The sequence below is a fragment of the Tupaia chinensis genome, unplaced genomic scaffold (assembly GCF_000334495.1).
Source record: "Tupaia chinensis unplaced genomic scaffold, TupChi_1.0 Scaffold139833_1, whole genome shotgun sequence".
Lineage (NCBI taxonomy): Eukaryota > Metazoa > Chordata > Mammalia > Scandentia > Tupaiidae > Tupaia > Tupaia belangeri.
The window spans coordinates 2,303,521-2,324,235 of NW_006199712.1; the positions used below are offsets into that span (position 1 = coordinate 2,303,521).

The window sequence follows — 20,715 nt, forward strand, 5'->3', positions numbered from 1 at the left end:
TCACTAAAAAAAAAAAAAAAAAAAAAAAGAAAAGAAAAGAAATGGTGAGCTTGCTTGCTTGGCAGGTATCTTTTTGTCCTCCACACAGCCCACACACAGAGAAAGCCGAAGTCCGTATTTGAGGACAAGGACAGCAGCAGGCAGCACACGCCCTCTAACTGGGACGTAAGGAGAGATTTTACACACGTGCTGACTCACTCACAGTGTTTTACCATCCTGTAGGTAGGGGATCATAGACCTCAGGTAGACAAGTACCAAGCCTGCCAGCAGTGCTTACTCCTGGACATCACGGGGTAATACTGCAGAAGTCGGGGGAAGGAGATGGCTTTTTCAAAGATTACTGGAGGAAGTTATATAAACAGTGTACATAGTGATGATTGGTGCTAAGAATCTGCTTGAGAAAACTGGGAAGAAATTGAACTCCCGGGGCTAGCAGGTGGCACGGTGGTTAAGGCACTGGATCCTATATGGCCAACAGCGAGATTTGAATCCCAGATCCAACAGCTTGAAAAACATGCCGGGCATGTGTGCGCGTGTGCCCAAAATCCTGACAGGAGATTGGAGGAAAAGAGACTGTGGCATGGCGTCACCCCTGGGAGGTGTTTTCTCACTTGCCCTCTCTCTGTCTCTCTCCTGTGAGTGCATGTACCTTATGGCAAAAATCTCAATGAAAGAAAGGAAGAGAAAGAAAGCAGTTACTCTAATGTGCCCCTCCCTAGTCTTCTGAACTTAAAAGGAAAGCAAAAAGTCCCTCTCAAGGCAGAGCCACAGTCGCATCCTTAGGTTCTGCTTGGACGTATCAGCATCCCCCTATTCTGGCCAAAAGCAGAAGCGCCATTATATCTGGACTTGTTGTGTGATGCCTCATGGAAACAGCTGCGTTGCCTGTCTTTGTGTGAATACAGTTTTTAAAAATGAAAATCACCATGGCAACAGCTGCAGCCACTTATTACGAGCAGTGGAAGTGACGCCGGTATTTGTGGGGAAAGCTCTGCTCTCAGAGTAATGTGTCTCTCACGTTGAAGTGGATTTTTTTTTTTCCACTCACATTTCCATTTTTAAAACAGAAAAGGTATAAGAATGTGTTCAAAAGAAATTTACCAGGGAACTGGAGAGTTCAGGGACTTAAGTATGAATGGAGGCGTCTATCTGTGGGCTCTGAGTTAAAGTGCAACTGTTTAACAATAGCTCTGGATAGTGCGTGTGTTTAACCCTGCCTAATGTGAACTGCAAACAGAATGGCTTGAGAGCGATGATGATGATGATTAGAACTTTCATTGAAACCAGTTTTCGGGGTTCTGTTTGTTTAGCATCCATACCTTTCTTTTATTTTCGGAGAGGTTTTTTGCTATAGGGCACATGCACTCACCAGAAAGACAGAGACAGAGAGATAGAAAGCGAGAAATCACCCCCCAGGGGGGATGGCCACACTGCAATCCCTTCTCCTCAATTTTCCTCTCAGGATCTTGGGCACGCACGCACACGCGCCCGGTGTGAGTTTAAGCCACCGGGTCCAGGACTTGAACCGCAGTTGACTACATGGGAGTCCAGCGACGTAGCCATTACACTAACTGCTGGTCCCCATCCATACCTTTCTTATGTACTAGTTACTTTAGGGCAACTAGTCTGAATGGTTTGAAGGGCTAAATTAAGAGGTTTGAAAACTCTCTCTCTAAATTTGATAATATGGGAACCAATATGCTTCTATCTGTCAATAAGCATGAAATAGTTGAAGAGGAAGCTTAGTTTCTCCAGCTCATTTCTGAGACCAATGACATCAGTCATGGACTTACGCTAAATGTTCTGGTACTCTCTTTTTGCTGAACATCAAAAAGGTGAATGAAGAGGAATGCTTGAAAAGAATGCTTTGCCATGACATGTTCAAGTGCATTGTGGGAGAGTGAGGGTTTATGTGTTGAGTTCTTAATGAGTTTTCCATCTTCCCTAAGCATGATGTCACAGCATTTTAATAATCCTACAGTTCATGTCCTGATGGAAGCAGCTGAATACGTCCACAAGGACTCTTTTAACTATGAGGGAACAGAAAGATGGTATCAACATTGGGTTATTTGTGGAAATAATAAGACCTCAAAAAGCTGCGTTAAGTCTACAGATGAGGACCAGCAGTTGGTGTAATGGCTGTGTCACTGGACTCCCGTGTAGTCGACTGCGGTTCAAGTCCCGGACCTGGTGGCTTAAAATCATGCCAGGCATATGTATGTGTGTGCACAAGATCCTGAGAGGAGAATGGAGGAGAAGGGATTGTGGCGTGGCCATCCCCCCAGGGGGTGATTTCTCACTTTCTATCTCTCTGTCTCTCTCTGACGAGCACATGCAGCCTATGGCAAAAAACCTTTCACACCCACCTGCCCAAAAAAAGACTACAGATAAATAAGCCGAATTTGTGTGGAGCCAAATGAACATAGCAAGAACACTGTTCAGAACCAAAATCCTTCATTTTCAAGGAACTCTGACACCTAATGAGAGAATTCATGTGTGTATGGTTACTGTTTATATATGTGAATGTGTGTGTGTGTGTGTGTGTGTGTGCGCGCGCGCATATACGCGCTTGTGCACTAAAAAGAGATTAGGATTTCTCAAGGCTCAACTCCTTTAAGTAAAAGTTATTCTATATTTTTAAAGTTATGGGCCCTAAAGCTTTAGTGTTATATATTTCACCACCAAAATTATATTTTATCCAAACTCCCTAAACTGTGTGGTGCCCTGTTTTGTTTTCCTCCCATCACTCAGAAGAACCAGAGAAACCCATGGAGAAAGTTTTTGCCCTAGGCTATAAGAAACATATTGCAAAAAAAGCTCCATTCCATCCTATTCCAGAAAGTGACTGAAAAACAAGAACTGTTTTCTCTTGAAACCCAGATATCAGGGACTGTTTTGAGTACAGGAGAAGGCAGAACGTTGGGCTCTATTTTGCAGCAAGCAGTATGCCCCATCTCCTGTCTTTCTGCTTCCAGATCTGTTTCCCATTCAAATCAACCAAGCAACTGTAGAACCCAAAACACAGAATTGGGGGTTAACCCAATACTTGATGCAGTCTCTCTAAGCATGCTGCTTGATTGTTCACCTTTATCCCCCCATATCTTTTTTCCTGGCAGAGTTCATGTTTTAGTCAATAAGAGCTTTTACCAGAATGATAGGTTCTGGTCAGCACTTTCGCACACTCGCACTCTCATTTCTATGCTTCGCCTATACCACCCTAATCAGAGTATTTTGGCATCACATCAGATTTGGGTTGAGAAAATTAAGAGAAATAGTACTAACTTTTTTTATTGCTACAAAAAAAAGCAAGAATAAAGAACATGTTGATTTAAATCCTGATGCACAAGGAAAGAGGATACTGAACGTAATGCCACAGTAAAGGAGATCATCATTCTCTTCTTAAGAAGCAATACATTCCTGGATAGAGTTGCCCCAGGCATGTTTGATAAGGGTTGTCAGTAGAGAAGAGATTGCCATCTGGCATAAAATGCATCTTACTGTAATTAATTTCTCGTTTAATAAATGCACTCAGTTTTGTTGAACTACCTCTGAAGCCAAAAGGAACACGGTTTTGTGGAAGGATCTCCCCAGCAATTCAGCAAAGAGGGACAAGACTACCCACTTCACTTAGAACTTCTGTTGGGGAGCTTAGGGCAGAAGGAACTACTGCCCCAAACTCTTGTGTAGTTCGCAGCACAAATCACACGTCGAAGAGCAGTTGTCCCAGTTTCCGTCTTAGTAACACCCTGTCTAGAGGTACTCAGGTCTGCTTTGGTGGTGTAGGTGTTGATCATTTTGCCTCCAGAGGGGTCTGCGTGTGGCAATACATTCCATTCTGATAGAAAAATAGTGTTTTAATTATTGGTAAAGTTTAGTCACAGCCAAGGACAGACATGCCACTTCCTGTCAGATAAGAAGCCAAACATTCCATCCTTCAAGCATAAACATTTCATTGGGCCTTGGGAAAGTCTGAAGGAAAGCTAACCCTGTTTTTCTTCTGTTTCAAAGGCTCTTCAGTCTCAGAATAGCCCTTGGGGAAACTATTTATTTATTTATTTATTTAGCTGGTTTGCTATAAACACACAAAGAAAGAACTAAATAAATGTGCCTATACAAGCTCAACTACATATTTTTTTAAGATCTCACCAGTGGGGAATACCTAAAATAGAAACTAACCCATGAGGACCACCACACACAACTAACCTTTAGTGGATACACAAATTTGCCATCATACGGATCCCTAGGCAGGGGCCTGGAGGTAAGCAGGGCATCAGGGAACCCTGAGACCTGACCGACTCAGGTTCTAATGCTGTCCCACCACGTCCTGGCCACGTGACTTTGTGTGCATGGCTACCCTTTCTCAGTTTCCCTTTGTCCTATGTAAGTAATATTGTATCTGCTATGAGGTTATTGTGAGGATCACATGTAATGTATACAAACTGCATATCATAGTTCTGGCTTGCAAGAGGTCATCAATACATGGCAGCTATTACGTTATCACGTAGAAAGTAAAAAATCCAAAAGAATTGCCGCACTGAACATTTTGCAGAATTACATTTTCTATGCTTTCCAAATTCAGTATTTAAGACTCTAAAATTACACTGGTATTATACAGGGTAATTTACTAACAAATTACCTTTTTATATTGTACTAGTTTATTTTATCATGGCTTGAAAAAATAGGAATTATCTTTTTTCTCTCCATTTTTGGGCATTTACCAATTAAGTGCTTTTTTTAAAAAAAGAAATCCAGAATGTTAAAGGCCAAACATTTTCAATGTCAGTAATTTAACAGAACAGTATCCTCCTTCTTCTCTATTGTCACTTACACAGACTGGCTGGTGCCAGGGTCAGATCCCAGGGTGAGGATGGCAGAGGCATGTGTCCAGGTCTCAATAAGACTCTATTTCATGATAGCCCCCAAATGTGGCGTTAGGTTTGTAAGGATTGTCACATTTTCTTGTGGTTAAATTTACCTGGAACTTCATCATCACATTTTATATGTAGTCAAGGTACTATAATCTGTAATTATGCACCTCTCCCTAATGCTATTTGTTAGCATCAGGTAACAAAGCAGACTTTTCATAAAGGAAAAAAGAGACTTGGCCATTTCTCAACATCAGATTTTTAAGAGCATTTTCCACATTCTCTTTTGCTCTCTCTCTCGCTCTCTTTCTCTCTCACACACACAAACGGTTAGAGAAGGACCTATCATACAATAAGGAGGGAAGATTATCAAAAAGTAGCCCTCACTCTCTGTCACTTGCCCTCTAAATAGGGGGATCCCCATCTCTAGGCACCTTGTATGAACTCCTCTGAATCCCACACTTCCTACCTCCTTCTTCCCTTATGAACTATATCAATAATTTCCTAGTTTGAACCAATCCTAGACAAAGCCATCTTCATCCTCAATTTTTTTTTTCCTAAATTACCCAAATGTTATTTATTTCATAGTTTAGCCTTCATGGGACATTTTCCCACAGGGAGTATCAGTATGTTTCTTCCATTTGCTCTCGTGACTTAATAAATACAGCTAGTGAGTCTTTGAAGATCTAGTCATGGGTGATTTGAATCAAGGCCTAGGAGCTGGTATTTTTCATGCATTTTCACTGACCTCAGGAGAGCCAAGCCCTGCAGTGGTGACAGTGATGGGGACTGTTGGCCACATGATCTTAGTTGTGTTGAACAATATAGTTAACATCAACTAAACCATGAATGAAAAGCAGAGCTGATCCAGGTCATAAATTAATATATGTTTTGTGATGTTGCCTGCTACCCTTCTTAACTCTACCAACCACACCCACATAAACACAGCCATCAAAAATCTCACTTTTTAACTACATGCACTTAGGTGCCAGGAACTACCACACTTCTTCCATATATTGTTAGCTGACCCAGAGCAGCAACATATAATTCCTGAAAAGGTCAAGGCTTAAGAAACAGAGTTCTCTCCATTACCAAAACACTCCTGTTTTATGTACTTTCCACTGATCATCCAATTCTCTTTCATCTCTCACTTCCCAAAGATCGCATTCTGCCTCTGCTCCTGATTGCTCTTTCCTTTGCCATCAATAATTGTGTACTTACTTCAGAGGTTTTTAACCTTTCAGGGGATCATGGATCACATGGAGAAGGTGATGAATGCTAAAGTTTCTCCTTTCAGAAACTTGTATGTCTTTACAAATGTTGAGTTCACTTCCTTCCCTGGACTCATAGAATTATTGATTCCCTGGACCCTTGGCTGGCTTCTCACATAGTAATTGTAGCTTGCTTGCTTGGTTCTAACTTAAAGCTTTCCACTGGCCTCCCTCCACCCCAGTTCTTACTCAGTCTTCCAGCTCACATGTTCCTCCCACCTCTGACATATTCTCTGCCTAGATAGGCAAAAAAAAATCCTTCTGGTCCTTCAAGGATGTTTTGGTGCTCAGGGTGCAAGTTCCTGGCATTAAGCAATAGCTTGTGCTCTTCCAAAACTCAGCAATAGTCTTGACAAATAAAATGCCCATTCTCATGCTTAGCCTCTGACTTCGTGTTTTAGTAACTGTCTTTATTGTATGGATGGGGCAGTCTGTCAATGGCTTGAGTTAGGAATCTGTCAGTTCTTTTTCTATTTTTTTTTTTTACATTCATTCACTGTGTATCATGACACCATACCAGATGAATTTTCCTATCATGAATACACTGTATTATTGGTTCAGTCCAACATTAGAGGGAGGGAATCAAGGGAGAAAAGAAAGAAGCAAACATTTAAGGGACACAGAAATGGAAAATTATCTGTGGATGAGAAGCTATCAGTTCTTAAACAAGTTGCATTGGTTTGAGATTCAAATATATCACAAGGTCCATGTTTTTATCCAAGATAAAGCTGTTTCCTGAAGATTTAGTGCCAGAAATGACTCTTCTATAAATATCATCCACTTTATAGCAACTCATAGAAATATAAATTAAGCACATTAGATAGAAGAAAACCCTACTTTGGTAAGGTTTTTTGGTCTGCAGGTCCCATGCTTCAAACACGAAATTGACATCTGTGGGTGAGGCAATTGTCTTGCTGAAGTACATTAATCTAAGAAAGTAACTGTATGCTTTTCTCCCAAAGATAAGTTGAACTCAAGTGAAATTATCTGCAATTCTAAAAAGATGGACACAGATTCTTAATTAAATTAAACTGTGATTTGGGGCCCAGATGCTCACTTTATTGCTAATAAATAGAAGATGTGGGGAGGATCTGTAGGGAATGAGTTGATCAGTGCAAATATTTTCCAGGAGTGGCTTGTCACCAGGTGAATCTATGTCAGGCTGTCTCAGGCAGCTGTTTATAATCAGAGTGGGATTTCTCTAATGTGGAAATGAAAGGCACCCAGAGTAGAAGGCCAGCTCATTGTCTCTGAAAACTCCTTTGACCCAGCCAGAGGAAGCGAGCATTTCATTCAGCCACTCATCACTCTCCTCAGCACACAGCATTTGTGAAACACTGCAGGCTCCAATCCAAGCCAGTCACCGTTTGCTGATTCTTCTTTATCTCTATGCAACATGCAGTGAGCTGTGAATTGGTGATCACCATGAAAGAAAACTCCGTTGGTTTCATGTTTTTTTCTTGACTGTTGCTAATCAGCAACCCCACACAACTTCATTAGACACCCTCTGTCCATAAACATATTTTCCTTCAGGTGTAGCAATAGAATTTTTGTAATATGTATACCTTGGTGGTCCTTTCCCCAGCAAGGCTGCTAGTTCAGCTCTTAGATTTGCAAGACAACTGTGGATATTTTGTGCTTAGCTATTTTTAATGATTTACATGCATCCCCTTGTTTCATTCTGTCCCAGTGGCTTCTGCTCTACAGACTTCATTTAAAAAAAATTAAAAGGATGATTTCAACATTTGATCTAACTCTCAGCATATTGCTCATCCCACCCAAAAATATTCTTATCATGTTTTGATGCATTAATCAGAATTCCAAAATGCCTCCATATTCTCATATTAGAAGAGTGGCCCAGTTGTTATTGATTTCTTTTGAGCAAGCAGTATAATATATAGTAATCATTCCAACAATAATACTAATACAAATAGCAGTAACAACAATAGTAACAGCAGTTGTGGAGTGCCTTGTATGTTTTAGATAGTGTTTTAAGCACTGGATGTACACACACGCACATCTAATCACTATCCTATGAAAGAGACAATTGTTACCACTATTTTCCAGTGCAGACACAGAGGCACAAATAATTAGTATAAAGGGAGAGTAGTCACCACATGAGACAACAGGGTGACAGACACATATAGCAACACATAGTTGATACTGGTATGAAACACCAAAAACCATGGAATATAGTTTCATATTAAAACTCATTCAATATGTAGAAGAGCTCTCCATGAATAAATCTGGACCTATAAATGACACCAGGTTGTCCATAAACTCCATATTGAAATGGGTATTTTAATTTTTTTTTTCTTACAAATGAGGACTAGACATCCTAAAAATGTCAACTTTGCAAGAATGGCTTTCACTTCAACCTCACGAAGGTGAAGTGTGTGTTGAGTTATTCTCCATGGGAACACTCAAGGGATGGATCCAGGTGTTACACTCCCTACTCAGCATTGTACAGAGGCTTCCAATTAGTGAGACCTGAACTGAATACCTGATACTCTATTTACGAGCAAGCTACCTTGGGCAAATGATTTAACCTCCTTGAGTTTTTGTTTTATTTTGTTTTGTTTTATCTCCAAAGTGAGAATAATAGGCTCTTTATTACATTGCTGACTATTAAATGAGGTGAAATACATAAAGCTACTCCATCTCTCTAAACCATGATTTCCTCATCTGTAAAATGGAAATAGGAATAACACTTACTTCAGAGGGTTACCTTGAGGGTTAAATGGGACAATGCGTATAAAAATGTTTACCGTAGTACTTAACATATTGCAAATGCTTCATAGTGATGCACATAAGAAGTAGTATTTTGACCGTTCAGTATATGTTAAAGAACCCCCTTCTCTATTTTCAACCTTAGGGATTAATAGTTGATCTTGCTTGCTCCTGTTTATGATTATATTTTAATTTAAACTGGATTTCCATCCTTGGTGACTATTAACCTACTTTTCTATATCTTTTTATATCTATTATGACTAACAGTTTCACATATCACAGCACTATCTGCAGCTAAGATTTCATTAATGAGGATTAAAGGAATTGAAAAGTTGGAAAAAGGGTGGAAATTCCCATTAGACCATGACAATTATTCTTTCTCTCTCATAAATGACTAGGTTCACAGTAGTGGGATTCAAATTTTTGTTTCAGCTTTAGGAAAAAAAGAAAGAAAGAAGAGAAAAAGTATTTGTGAGTTACTTTTATCTTTAGGACTATCTCAAATTCACTTTCCTCTCAATATTAGGTGTAAGAGAAAATTTCTCAAAGCCCACAGACTAATTAAATTCTGACAAGACATTTCAAGCTAAATTGAAAAGTAATTTAAGATCTCCTTTCAAAGAAAATGCACATATAATTTATAACAAACCTCCTGTAACTCTTCTTCCCTTTTAACCAATTTTAAACTCAGAGCTCTCTTTGTCACCTTAAAGTTGGAAGTTAACGGACCAGAGCCTCTTAGGAATCTGTCAGAGACTTTATTCTGTGCTGAAATTTGTAACTGTTCTAGATGTCATTATCAACCCAGCCCCAACCTAAGTCACCAGTGTCTTCGTTGCATCCTCTGTTGAAGTACTGTTCCTACTGACTGCATGTACAGCTATTTCCAAGGCTATGATTTGGATGAGCACAAGAAAGCTATGTAGCCTACATCGCTCTCCTTGCAGACCTGGAAGATATTTAAAAATAGCAAGTGAGCGACCCATTGGGTGAGAAGTTCTTTGAGACCACATTATCCGATTGTCGGTGTATGAATTTCTTCCACAGCCCCATGGCAAGTAACACATTCTATGTTTAAGCATCTCCAACTGCAGTGAACCCACTATCCTTTCATAGAACTCATCCCATTTTTCCATCAGATCTAAGAATTTCTAACTTGAAATTGACTACAAAGGTGAATTTTTTCTGCCTGTATTTTTACTTTTGAACTGAACATTGCCTTCCAGAAACACAAAGAATGAGGCTAGTCCTTTCTCTACCTGACCATCTTTCAAACACTCACTGCAGCTGCTTCTGCAGAATTTTTCTATCTTTTTTATTTTATTTTTTTCTTTTTTAAAGAGATTTTTGCTATAGGGCACACGTGCTCGCTGGAGAGACAGACAGTGAGAAATCACCCCCCAGGGAGATGGCCATGCCACTATCCCTTCTCCTCCATTCTCCTCTTAGAATTTTGGCCATGCTCTCATATGCACCCAGCATGAGTTAAAAACCCACTGGGTCTGGGACTCAAACTGTGGTCGACCGCATGGGAGTCCAGCATCTTAACCACTACATTACCCACTGGACCCAAATTCATCTATCCTTTAAACTCTCATGCTTCCCTCAATCTTCCACCACCCTGTTCATTTTTCAGCTGTAGTTTGTCAAGTCTTGATTGGATGAGAGCATCCAGACTGAAGAGAGAGGCCCAGCTGCTTCAGCCTTTGAAGAGCACAATGGGATCCTGTTGCCTCTTGTCCGTCTTCCTCTTCCATTGTTAATATGGACTTTATCTGGATCATTTTATACTACATTCCTCTATTATCTCAGTCCCTCCAATGCCCCTCCTTTCATCCTTAGAAGAAACTCTACCAACGGTCTAAAGGGTTCCACAAGAACCAGACCCATCCCAGCTGCACCCTACTGCCCACCACTCTCCCTTACCCATTGCCCTGAAGCCACACTGGTCTCCTGTGATTCCTCACACCCATTGAGCAAACTCTGCTTCAGGGCCTAGAACCTTCTTCCATGTCATTTCATTCAGGGCTCTGCTTAATATTTCTCAGAGAAGATTCTTGGCCATCCTAACTAAAGCAGTACCATCATCACACTCTATCTCATCCTTTCATTCTTTTGTATTTTCTTTTCAGTCTCTGTCATCAAGTCATATACTTCCTTGTTTCACTGTTTATTATGTTGTCTTCTCTGCTGAAGTATGAAGAATGTGAAGTCAGGAGCTATTTTCTATACCCTGCAGTACCTTCAATGCCTAGAATAGTGAATACACATAGTAGGTGCTCAGTAAATATTAGTGGATGGAATGAATCCATTAATTCAGCCTCACACTGCATTATTTCAGGGTAGCCAAGCTACATCAGGCTATAATTCCTATGGAGTTCCCCTTGTCTCTTCTTTTATGCCTTATGTCAAAATGGCAAAATGCTATTTGTTAAGGATTTGGCAAAGTACTCTCTGGTATGAATTTGAACTCTTCGGGAGCAGTCATTAACTGGTTCTTCAGAAACTGAAAGAGTTAATCGATGTGCCTCCTGCAAACACAGCTCTCCACTTTGCAGGGCCTTGACCCTGGGGAAGATGAAACCCTTCAGTTCCAGCTGAAGCTCAGCAAACTTCTGGCCAGGACCTTATTATTAAGAGGCAGCTCGTCTAACCTCCCAGGGTGCCTGGAATGCCCCCAATTCCTGAAGTCATTATGTTTTACAGCAGGTTTCCTTGACAGAGCTTCATCAGCCTTTGGCAGAACATAAGCCAGAATAATGGGCAGGCAGATGCCAGAATGAATTCCAACGTGTACACACAATTCTTGGCCCCATAAAAATCAATTCCTTATTCATAATTAAGCAACTTCTCTGAGAAATGGCAGGTTGGTACAGTTATTAAAAGATAAGTAATAGAAAATATCCACTTGTTTCCTTTTCTTTCTTTTTTTTTAGGCATAAAGAATTTTAAACACAAAATAACACTGTAATTATTTTTCTTCCACTTGTTTTTTTTTTGTTTTTGTTTTTTAACCTGTGAGTACAACAGAGCAGCTTTTACAAATTTTCATTGCCCCTCTAAATGCATCTTTAAGAGCAGAATGCCAAGGCAACTGGGGAAGAAAAGAAACTAGAAGCCCCCCAACATTCATGTTTCTGGGTTTAAATTACAGACCATAGCTGGAAACAAAAGTTGTGAAATAGCCCCATAATAAAAAGAGGAGCAGGACTCCTCAGAAGTTAGGACCACACACCTCCCATCTGGCTTAATTGGTAATAGAACCTGTCACATTTTCCCCAACCTTCACCCCATTCCCTTTGCCTAAGATCAGTGTATGGAGGGGGTCATCCTTGGAGAGTATTTGTGCTTTAAATTTGAAGATGTTACTCTCTTACACCTTCCCTGGAGGTGCTTCTTCTCTCCTAAGCCAACTGGAAGGTAGTCCATTGGAATCATCAGAAAGACTGACCCAGCCTTCAAGAATGGGGTCTACTAGTTCACTCCCCATTGGAGGAACTTGAAGAGGGCTAAGGCCATCTCAGAGCAGAGTAAGGAGAGTTCTTGGATATGGCACCTCAGGGTTAGAGTCTAGTACCTCTTCTGGCCTAGAGATATCTGAAAGCAGAAGTCTGCTGGAGCAGGATTTAAGGCTCTCTGGTTGCTTATGTTTAGAGTAGAGAAGCCCATCTAGTATAGTGCTCTGCAGCTCATGGAAGTTGCTCAGGAGAACCTCGCCCTAAGGAGGTTGGTGGTCAGGAAAGGAGAGCCACAAAACTGCCCAAATAGCCACTGTGTAACCCATGGAAGCACATGGGACATGTGTATAGCTGAAAGGTGAGAAGGAAGATTGAATGGCACCTGTGATGATGGTTTCAACAAAATGGAGGTGCTATCATGTCAGCAGAGGTCTCTGAGAGATGGATCAAGCAAGAACCAGAGCAAGGCCAGGGACCCTTACCAGCCACTAGTAAGTAGTTGGCTTTATCAGGAAGAGCCCTTGAGCTCCCCATAACCTTCTTCAGGTCTCCAACACCATGGGGTGCTAGAACCCAAGAGAGAAGAGAAAGAATGTATTCCCTCTATTTCTTTCTAAGTCATCCTACTGCTGTTCTAGAATATTCTACAGGGAGAAGAGGAATCCTGCTTTGAAGATTAAATATTAAGCTGGACTGCAGCAGATTTTAATAGCTAGAAGAATTGAATAATGGCATTTGACCAAGGCATCTTTAATGGAACTCTTTACCCAGCACAAAGGGGGATTCGATATAGTACAGCTGGAAGCAGTGATTGGAAAAAAAAAAAAATAAGCCATTCCATATTTATGTCCCAAGTAATCAAGAACTTTTCAATGAACCCATGAAATAGTTAGAAAAATTTTTGTTAGGGATTAAAGATTTGGCAAAGAATATTGGAAGGCTCTTTTGTACATCTTTAGCTATAGCAATCATTTTCTCATTTTTTTCTTTAATGATTAAATTCATAGAAATCTTGCAAGGGATACAACATGTTCACTTAATGCGTTCTTTTTATAGGCTTTCAAGTGACATGGATTTCATGTTAACAAAGACAGTTTGGCTGGACTGAGGGGCAGAGAAGCAAGTTGTCCTCTTTAGGCACCTAGGATTGTGAGGGGACAGTGGGAGTTGAGAGGACCAGTCAGAGAATGCCACTGTGAAAGCACAGCTGCCTGGAAGCTTGAAGTCATTGAATAGTTCTGTTAGTAACTGTGTGAGGAAATATTTTAGCAATAGCAGGAAAGAATAACAGGACCCAATGATACTGAGAACTGGGAAACCTTGAGGAAGATTGTGATGATAAAGAGAAAGATGGCCCAGGGTCAGAATGGAAAGGGCCCAGAATGGCACGTCAGCCACTCACCAAGGGGATAGCACTGACAACCATAGCAGTGGTATTTATATAATATTTTCCATATCTGTTACCTTGTTTTCACTCATAGCATCATTTCGCTCCCGACATATTTCCTCCTTCACCTTTTTCTTACTTCCCCTCCTCCTTCTCCTTCATCACTAGCATTTATGGAGCACTTTCGACATGCATTATCAGTTGGCAGAAAACAATATATATGATCAAATAACCCTTATCACTCAGAGATCCTAGACCAGGGACCAGGCAGTGTATGAGAAATTGATGATGAAACCTTAGCTCTGTTTGGGGTGAGGTATTTACTGCACATCTCAACTCTTAGTACCAAACCTAACTCTTAGAGAGGAAGAAAGAGGGGTGATTTACTTAAGAAGTTCTATCTAGTTTTCACTGGATTTCAGGTACCACTTTAAGCGCTTTATAAGCATAAATTCATTTAATTCTCACAGAGCAACCCTAAGTGGTAAGAAAAATTATTATCATCCTCCTTTTATAGAACTGAGGTACAGATAGTTTAAGTAACTTGCCCAAGATCACACAGCCAGTCAATGGCAGAGTCAGGATTTACACTCAGACCTCAGATTCAGGGTCTATGCTCTTAACCCTCCCTAAGCTACAAGGCCTGTTTATCGCAGAAGCGTAGATAGGTTATAGAGAAACGAGGCTCAATTGCGCCTGTGACTCTTAAATGGGACAGTGAGTGAAATGATCCTTATTCATGCTGTTTTCATCAAAGAAATTTAGGATGCTTCACCCATTTCAATTTTTTTAATAAGAGATACTACACATATTTATTTTTGAGTATGGATCCAATATGTTATCATCAAACTATTTTTTTTGCTGAGTAATCTGCTCCCAAACAGAGTAAGTCAATAACTTGGACACATTTCCAATTTATGAGATGAATATTTAAACACCACTGTGTTTCTGGCTGTGTCATTTTTAAGCATATTGGTTCTATCTTACTGTTTCCCAGATATACAGGGATTGGAGGTGCATCTTTACCAGTTTGTGTTATAAACAGTGCCTTTTCAGAGTGGTATCCCAAATTCTGACCACCACACAAATTAACAGAAAATCCAGCTCCTTCCTTTTCTCCTCCCTGTGTATTTACTTGCACCCAAGAATGGTTTAAGCTCTCCCTTGGCACAGGAAATAAGGTCAAATGCTGAAATTTCTGGAATAATGATATTTTTCCCTTGCTTGAAATTAGAAAGCTCTGTATGTGCTATTCAAACCCCTGGATATTTCCAAAACAAACCCCCCACATCCGCTGCTCCCAAATCCAGAGGCTTAGTGTTGCAACTAAAAGCAAGGGTCCAGAGGGATGCCTCCTGCAGGAGCTAGAGCCTTGAGGAACAACTTCCTAAAATCCTGGCAGTCCAGAGAGAGGCAACCTCCCTGATATATAAGGGTCTGGTCTCCTTTGCCTTAGCAAGAAGACTTTTCTTGCAAAACATTACTCACTAAACTTGAGGAGATGCAACTCACACCGTTTCTTGATCTATTCTTGTCCCTGGAGCAGACCCCTACTGAGGAAACTTCTTTTCTCCTTGATCCACTCAACCAAGAGCTAGTTGATAAATATGACAACTTTCTATCTTCACTCCTATGGCTCCTTCCCTAGAGTGACTGTCTGGTGCCTTTCCTCCTTGGACAACCTTATGTTCTCATGCAAAAGTGACTAGTTCTTGTCTGGTAACGTCAAAGTGTAGCCTGACGGCAGGGCCAGGAGTTGGAGCTGCAGCCTGGTTCAACACATAGATTCTGCCATCTGTCATTGTGACAGTGGCAGCAGTTCTTAGCAGGATGATGGTGATGATAAATAACATCCATTGAGTTTTTACTTTGAATGAACATAATAAGCACTCGGAGATGTAAATGTATCTCAAATCCTTACAGCATTTCCTATCCACCATTTCTGGAGGATAAGTACTAGTGTTATTTCCACATACGTAGCCAGGCCCAACGAATTTTCCCTCTGGAGCCCTGAGTCTAGTCTACGACTGGGACCAGAGGGAGGTACTGTTGCCTCACTCAGCACACTCTGCTCTTCTCCACATGTCTAGGAAGGGGCAGCCCATGTTCCAGACCAAGCGTGAAAATACAGGCCTTAGTACCTAAACTCCTATCGCCCTTAGAGTCAATACGACACCCTCACTTAACTAACATGATGTGGAAAATCAACTCATGATTTTCTCCCAATGAGATTACTTTTTGTAAGGTAGAAATATGAAATCTACATTGTGAACTTAGCTGTGTGCTACTCATTTCTCTAATCCTTCGTTTATTTTGTTTTAAAGGGGAAGATAGAAAGGAGTAAAGAGAGGGAGGGAGGGAGGATATAGGAAAGATAATAAATTGCCCTGTTTACCTCACAGAGATTTAGAGGAGCTAATAAAGTTGTAAGGTGTCGGCGTCCGCCCCCAGGCTTAGCGCTATTATGGAAGAAGCAGAAAAGATGAGACAGAAAGATAGAGTGGAAATGGACACAGGCAGCCTGAGCCTAGGTAGCCCAAGCAACCTGTGCCGCCCAGATGAACTGGACGTCTTTATTTATAGTACAAGGAGACATTACACATGTATGTTTCATGACACTTCATGGATTAGTTGCCAGGTTACAGACAATGAGAAGCAGTTAACAAATCTATAAGGGATTAGTCATACCCTGGGCAAGGTGTATCCCTTGGTGGTAATCCCATCTAGAGTAAATCTCATCTTCCTTTCTAATGCAGAGAACTAGCTGTTAGGTGTGGGGAAGGAGCTAAAGAACTTCTCCATAAGGAGTGCACCACCACACCCAGAAGGCTAAAGAACCTTTCAGATGCAGAGCAGGGATTGGACTTTACTAATTGGGGTCAAGATGTTTCTTGAAGTCCATCAGATGTGCCCCTAGTAATTTCCACCCTTGCTCTGTCTGCCACCAAGGTTAAGGAAAGACAAGTTACAAAGATCTGCCAAACCCCAAAAGAGCATGGGGTGTTTGCTCAGCACATGTCCCCACACCTCAGACTCTCTCTCTTAAACGTGTCCCCACAGTAACGTAGGCATAAATACTATTATGTAAAGGTGAGGGCTTCTGTGTGTTCTTCCCATGGAATTTAAGTCTCTGACGATGCCACCTGATCCACCTACATGTAACCTTGGCTGTGGCCATAACCATACAGCTATGCCTTAAACATACTCTGTACTCACCTTTCATCTTTCTACTGACTGGAATGCCCTCTGCCCATTACTGTCTGTTGATCGGCTCTATCCATGTTTCAAACTTCTCTGCCTCAGTGTGACTTGTGTATAATTGGTATTTCTTAAAATGTTGAATCAAAACCTGCTTTCCCTTCCATATTCTTCCCAGCCTGCCTCTAACTCCCTACCCTAACATGTCACCTGGCACTTAGCAGGCACCCAGCGTGTATACCCAGGGGAACTCTATGGTCAGCAAATTCAAGGGACAGTCTCCATATGTTAAGAGGAATTAAGTATTTCCCTTCAGTCAAGTCGTTTATCACAGGAACAGACATGGAGTTGGGTGAACAAAGTGACCATCACCTGTGGGGTGGGCAGGAGGAGGAGAAGATCTTCCATTACAAGGTCTGCAAATTAGTGAGGTTACCCAAATGATTTTACATGACACACAGGAGAATTATTTTTTTAACTCCTATATTCTCACATGTATTAGGAAAAAATATATTAGCTCATCAAACTTATGAGTTCATAACTATCCCTTAATAGAAATCCTTACATTTGATAAAAAAATGACTTAAAGAAAAACATTATGTAAATAATGGTACAGGATATGGCCAAAGATGTGACGGCGGTGCTCCAGCTTCCAGAAGCTTCAGGACAGAGAAGACATTTCGGGGGACTGTGGAGGTGGAGATGAGGACAAAGTGGTGACTGTTGTAGAGGACAGGCCTACTGGTAGAAGCCTAAGGTGTTAACAGAAGCATTTACAAAGCTGTGTCATGGTACAAAATCCTTTGCTAGAGAAGGAGCCTGCAAATGAAACGTTTTCCCCTCACGATGGTCTCTTCACTGGAATGGAGGGATGTACTGGGGAATGTCAGGGTGCACTCATCAAACCAGCAGGCCTTGGCACCAAATTTCCTAATGGTCCTGGGATTTTACACCTTTTCCCAGGACTAGCATATACAAAGGACACAAGCGTAGGTTTGCGTTTCCTTTTTATTGTAAAACACAACAATTTACCAAAAGAAAAACACTTCAAAGAGAATCCTATTCTTGCATACATTTCAGGTCTCTATTCAAGATCCACATTCATCTTCCTTATCCAATTACAGGATCAAGGCAGACGTGTTTGGCCTACTTTGGGGGTTTAAAGACATCGAAGGGAATACTAAAAACATTTAAAACTACCTCTTTTAATGCCACACATTGTCCTGTAGGAGGATTGGAATCTGCTCTTCCTGCTCTCTGTTAACTCATCTCTGGATAAGAAAAGTCAGGTCCTGGAGTTGACGTGCAGTAGTGCAGTAATCATCCAAGCCATAAAAGATTCAGTTACATCTCTGTAAAATCCAGTATAATCTTAGTGTGTCTAGCGTACTTTCTTTTTTTTTTTTTTTTTTTTTGCTATAAAGGCCCTTCCAAAACTCCTGATTCCTGATTAGTTTTAAAGACCTGTGTTAAAAACTTGAAAAAAAAAAAAAGAAAGATAAAAAGAAATTCCGAAATGTTATTTAATGAATCTCTCTAAAGCTACTGGTGTGGCACATCTGTTCCTTTCAGTGCTACAATATGGAGTTCGTACGTCCTAAAATAGGACACACCTCGTCCTTCATATTAATGCTCTGGGATCTGAGGGCCTGGCTGAAAAATAAATAGCAGCTATGACGTCCTCAAAAGTATTTAAGTGAACAGACTGCCTATTGGTGGATTGATTTTTCTCTATGGAAATAAATCTGTTGGCAGCTACTAGAATTGGGGTATAAAAGATGACCTCGGGCAGCTGCTGCCATTTGTTTTGGTGGGGAGTGAGGGTTTTGTCTCTCCCCTGGGGTTAATACTGCCATGCTCTGAACACCATCAGTGCTCTGTTTCTGAAGGGTTACGCCGGAGAGGAGGCATGTTTTGTGGTTTATGACAAGATCGCGGCAGAGTATTTCGTGCCCGCTGTGATTTGTATCGCCCATTTGTGCACAGGCCATAAAAGTGCACTTTTTATCAGGAACATTTGTGAATATATAACAGCACTGAAGACATATGGCCACTAAATAATTCACAGTTATCTATCTTCTCAGCAGATTCCTTCTACACCTACCATGTTTTAATGCCTAGTTTGCTCAGAAACAATATTCTTTACGACCCTTCCAATATAAAAATGTTTACTGACTGGCAGCAAAGATATGGGTACCATGGGGGTCGGGCTGTCAGGAAGGGGAAAGCCTTCTGCTTTCTCCACACTTCCCCCTCCTTCTTTATCGCTTTTCTCCCAACTCTTCCAACCAGCACCTATCCTCATAAGAAAAGGTGTCTCCCCAAAAGTGGGTGTGAAATTCTGACCACCTCCACGGTTAAGAGGGAGGTCACTGACTAACCTTCTCTCTCTTCTCTTTTCAGTTCTATATCCATCTACAGTCCCAAGGAGAACCCAAATGACTTTGATGCTGCGGCGTTCTTCCAGTCGGTGGGGAACTTCCTGGGGATCTTTGCTGGCTCCTTTGCGATGGGGTCCGCGTATGCTGTTGTCACGGCGCTGATATCCTTTGTGTGTGTGTGGAAGTCTTGGGATGGTACAGAGTCGTCAATGTCCAGGGGAAGCTTCTGAGGATGGACAACCTCTAAGCCAGTAAATGGCTAGAGAGTCTGGTTGAAGTTCGAGTCAGCACTGCAGCGTCCATTTGGGTTCTGAGTCTGTCCTAGAGGTATAGGCGGTTACCAGTGGCAGAGAAAGCCAGGACCTTTCTTTGTCCAAGCTCAATGCTAGCTCTGTGTTCACTGTCTAATACTAGAAAAGCAACAGTCTCAAAAAAAAAAAAAATGCCACCTAGGAATTGTAATAGGCAGGGGTCATCAGGACTAGCATTAAGTACTAGAGTCAGGAGGAAGAACTGAAGATCTAGGTCCAAGAACAAGACAGAATTGACAGAGAGTGATCACTGAGTATGTTCTGCATTCTCTTGCAGCTTTGCCAATCCCTAACTCTTAGAATATATCAAACCAAAGATCACTGTGGTTTTACACAAGAATCCACAGCTACATTATGGAAGAGAACCTTCAGGCAATGCAGAGATAACATATTTTCCATATTTAGGCAATTGGGTCATTAATTTATTCTTTTCTGTTAGCTATTTGGGAGGATCAGTAGAGTTCCTAGTGGATCCGAGCCAGGGAAAAAGCTGGTCTGGACAGCTGTTCACGTAGAGCAATTGGATGGGGCAAGAGTAAGTCAGAGTTGAGAAGACAAGAGAAGGCCCGTGTCAAGTGTGAGGGTTTAGTAGAGGCCACAGAGAGGAGGCAGAGAAAAAGATCAAGTGCCAAAGACTTCAGGGTGAAGAGGAGAAAGAAGCATGCCAGAGGGGTCAGGGCCCCAGGCAATGAAAAAACAAACTGTTGGGATCTTTCTCCATGGGAACTGACCCAGAGATTGACTAGCAGCCGCTAAAAGTCTCAATTCTACTGATAATGTCTGCAAAGAGTCAGAAGATGAGTAAAACATGATTCCTGCCCTCACCGAATGACAAGCTTGGAAAAACACGCTCTACATTAAAGAGTTAGATAAGAAGTGAGCGCTTAAACCACATCTAAGTGGTTAGGACTAGCAAAACAAGGACAGGGCAGTTGCATCTGGAATTGTCCAACTTTATGATGCTGAAAAGTAATTTGAAAAGCATACGGAAGTATTTGTATGAAGAGTGGGACCGGACCGGGGTGCGGCCTGTAAGAGATATAAGATACTGGCAAAGGCTATGCAGTGAATGCTTCAGGAGGGGAAGACCAGAGTTCTTGAAGGTGTAGAGATT

General features: G+C 41.3%; 1 protein-coding gene across 3 annotated transcripts in view; it reads left to right on the forward strand.

The window, feature by feature from the left end:
* The window catches only part of SLC9A9 (solute carrier family 9 member A9), a 720,836-nt gene that overhangs the window by 331,133 nt on the left and 368,988 nt on the right, over positions 1 to 20,715 (forward strand). For all 3 annotated transcript variants that reach the window (XM_027765886.1, XM_014593185.2, XM_006162296.3), the window contains exon 7: positions 19,313 to 19,451. In XM_027765886.1, the coding sequence (XP_027621687.1) occupies positions 19,313 to 19,451 (139 nt within the window). The remainder of the gene's footprint in view (positions 1 to 19,312; positions 19,452 to 20,715) is intronic.